General features: G+C 39.7%; 1 protein-coding gene across 1 annotated transcript; it reads left to right on the forward strand.

Moving 5' to 3' along the window:
• The first annotated feature begins 893 nt into the window (after positions 1-893).
• LOC141614148 (protein FAR1-RELATED SEQUENCE 9-like) lies at positions 894-1,427 on the forward strand. The gene has a single exon (XM_074432904.1). It carries the CDS (start codon positions 894-896, stop codon positions 1,425-1,427), a length of 534 nt encoding a protein of 177 aa, XP_074289005.1.
• Positions 1,428-2,280: the final 853 nt, after the last annotated feature.

Here is a 2,280-nt window from a genome sequence, read left to right on the forward strand (position 1 = left end):
AGAGTTTCGCCGAAGCGTCTTCAGTCTCGTTTTGTCCAGAAGTCTCAGGTATGGTCTCTTCTTATGGCTGGCGAGCCTTCTTACGTAGTCTAATGGACTTTAAACGACCCTCCCCAATAGTCGACAGACTCTAAAATGTTCCCGACGACAGGTCCTTGCCTCAGACCCCTTGAGCCGCCTCGCATCGCCATAGTCGTCAGGTTGTAATCTTCGATTGACCTGATGGCTATACTTTGACTTTCGCCTTGTCCAAGCCTCAGTCTATTTTCATCTGTCCTTTCGACATAAATCAATGAACCCATTGTAATTATTGTAATTTCATTTATTGTATTTATCATATTTCTTGTATCATTTATATGCCTTCATATGTAATTGAGCATTAAACCCTACTTCGACATTAATTGTATGCTAAATTGCGTGTTCACCGACTTAGTCTATTCTTCACATGCTAGGATTAAAACTTGGATGTTGCATTGCATGCATATAATCGACGATATATCGAGTATAGATGATGTCCCTAATCATTAGTAGAGGCCGCTATCGAGGCGGGCGGGATTAGGTGTTCGATCAAAAGAGCTTCCTAATACGTACCCTCACCCCTTACTCCAGATCTCTGTGAACATCCGTGTTCTTTGGCATCCACGAGAGTCATTCTAGACATAGAATGCTAAGGGTAACAATTGCTTAGTGTTCAAGTCTCTACTTTGTGTCTTGACATGACACGAGGTATTCGAACGGTTCCAATTTCCCATAAAAATTGGTGGCGACTCCACAAAATGCAAATGCTTGTTCTCTCTCCCAAGCGCCCCCGTGGGCCCATTGTCCACACATTTACACTTCCTATTAGTTTACATTTACACTTCTAATAACTTAACATTTACACTTTACAATTCATGACATTTAAACTTTACATCAGTGACACTATTTTTAACGTTCACACTTACATGCTAGCTTTAACTGATGACACAGGTACACGTAAAGCAAGCCGCAGTTGTACGATGTTTGAAAGAACCGGAATCCTATGCCGCCATATAATATGGATTTTTTCAACAAGTGGGATAAAGACTATACCAGAATATTATGTTGTAAATAGATGGATGAAAGAGTATCTTCGATTAAGGATTTTCAATACTAATGGTGAAGGGACAGAAAACATGCAAGTCATCGATGAAAAACAAATTGCAATGTCAATAATATGGTCAGAAGTTAATGAAACTGTAGGGCTCCTTCGAGACAAAGGAGTAGCTGATGTTGACAGCTTTTCTGCTATAATTAGGGCATTTAAACAGTCCCTGTCACCATTAGGAGAAGCGTTGAATAAAAATCAACAAATGAAGAAATTTCTGAATTGTACGGCATGTGAGGTAGTGACGATATTGCCACCAAAGAATTTGAAAAAAAAGGGGACCGAAAAAAGATTGCAGTAAGCCAAAACAAAAGCAATGGTTTTGGCTAGGAAACCCAAACGTAAGTGTAAGAATTGCAAGAGAAGGACAAATCACGACAAGAGGAACTGCCCTAACCCCTTCTCAGCACACACGCCATTGTGCGAAGGGTCGTCTGAACCAGAAGAGGATGAAGGGGAGGAGGAGGAAGAGTTGGAATCAGAACAAGAATAGACGTCAGATCAGTGACAAATGTTGCTCTATATATTTTGAGTGTGTAACTTAAAACTTTGATGTGCTATAACTGGAGCGGGCGATTAGGAATTGGTCTCATGGCAGCGTAACTTTGAACTACAGTTTGTGTAACTTTTAGCAACACCAACGTTAGAGTTACACTGTCATAAGACCAAAATATCTCTGTTTTATTAGATAGCTGATGCCTGTCGTTGTGTGCACCAAAAATAATATTTATAAAACCAAACTACTACTAGCAAGTGGTAGTAAGGGTCGATCCGCAGGGAGGTAGGGAGATAATAGTTGTTATTAATTGTAGTCTAAGGGTAACAGTTGTGGGGGTTTTGATATGTATTAAATCTAAATCTAGAAATATAAACTAAATAGCATATAGAAATAATAAAATATATAAACAATGATAAAAGGAATGCTAAGACGGTCGGTTCACTATAGCTGCGATGGCACAATAATCCTAGGTAAGTCCGAAATACAGTCGCGTAGGATGGGTAAAACAAGTCCTTTCGGTCCAAGTTAACTAGTAGCTCCTTTCGGCCTATGCTACTAGTCCCTAGGTCTCACTAATACTAGCTCTCGCCCTGAAAAGTGATTCCTAAAGCCTAAATTAAATTATCTCTCGATCTCAGCAATTTAGTCGTCTCAA

Source organism: Silene latifolia, chromosome 11 (genome assembly GCF_048544455.1).
Source record: "Silene latifolia isolate original U9 population chromosome 11, ASM4854445v1, whole genome shotgun sequence".
NCBI lineage: Eukaryota > Viridiplantae > Streptophyta > Magnoliopsida > Caryophyllales > Caryophyllaceae > Silene > Silene latifolia.

Coding starts and splice junctions, on each gene's coding strand:
- LOC141614148 (XM_074432904.1), top strand. CDS start 894: ATGACATTTAAACTTTACATCAGTGACACTATTTTTAACGTTCACACT.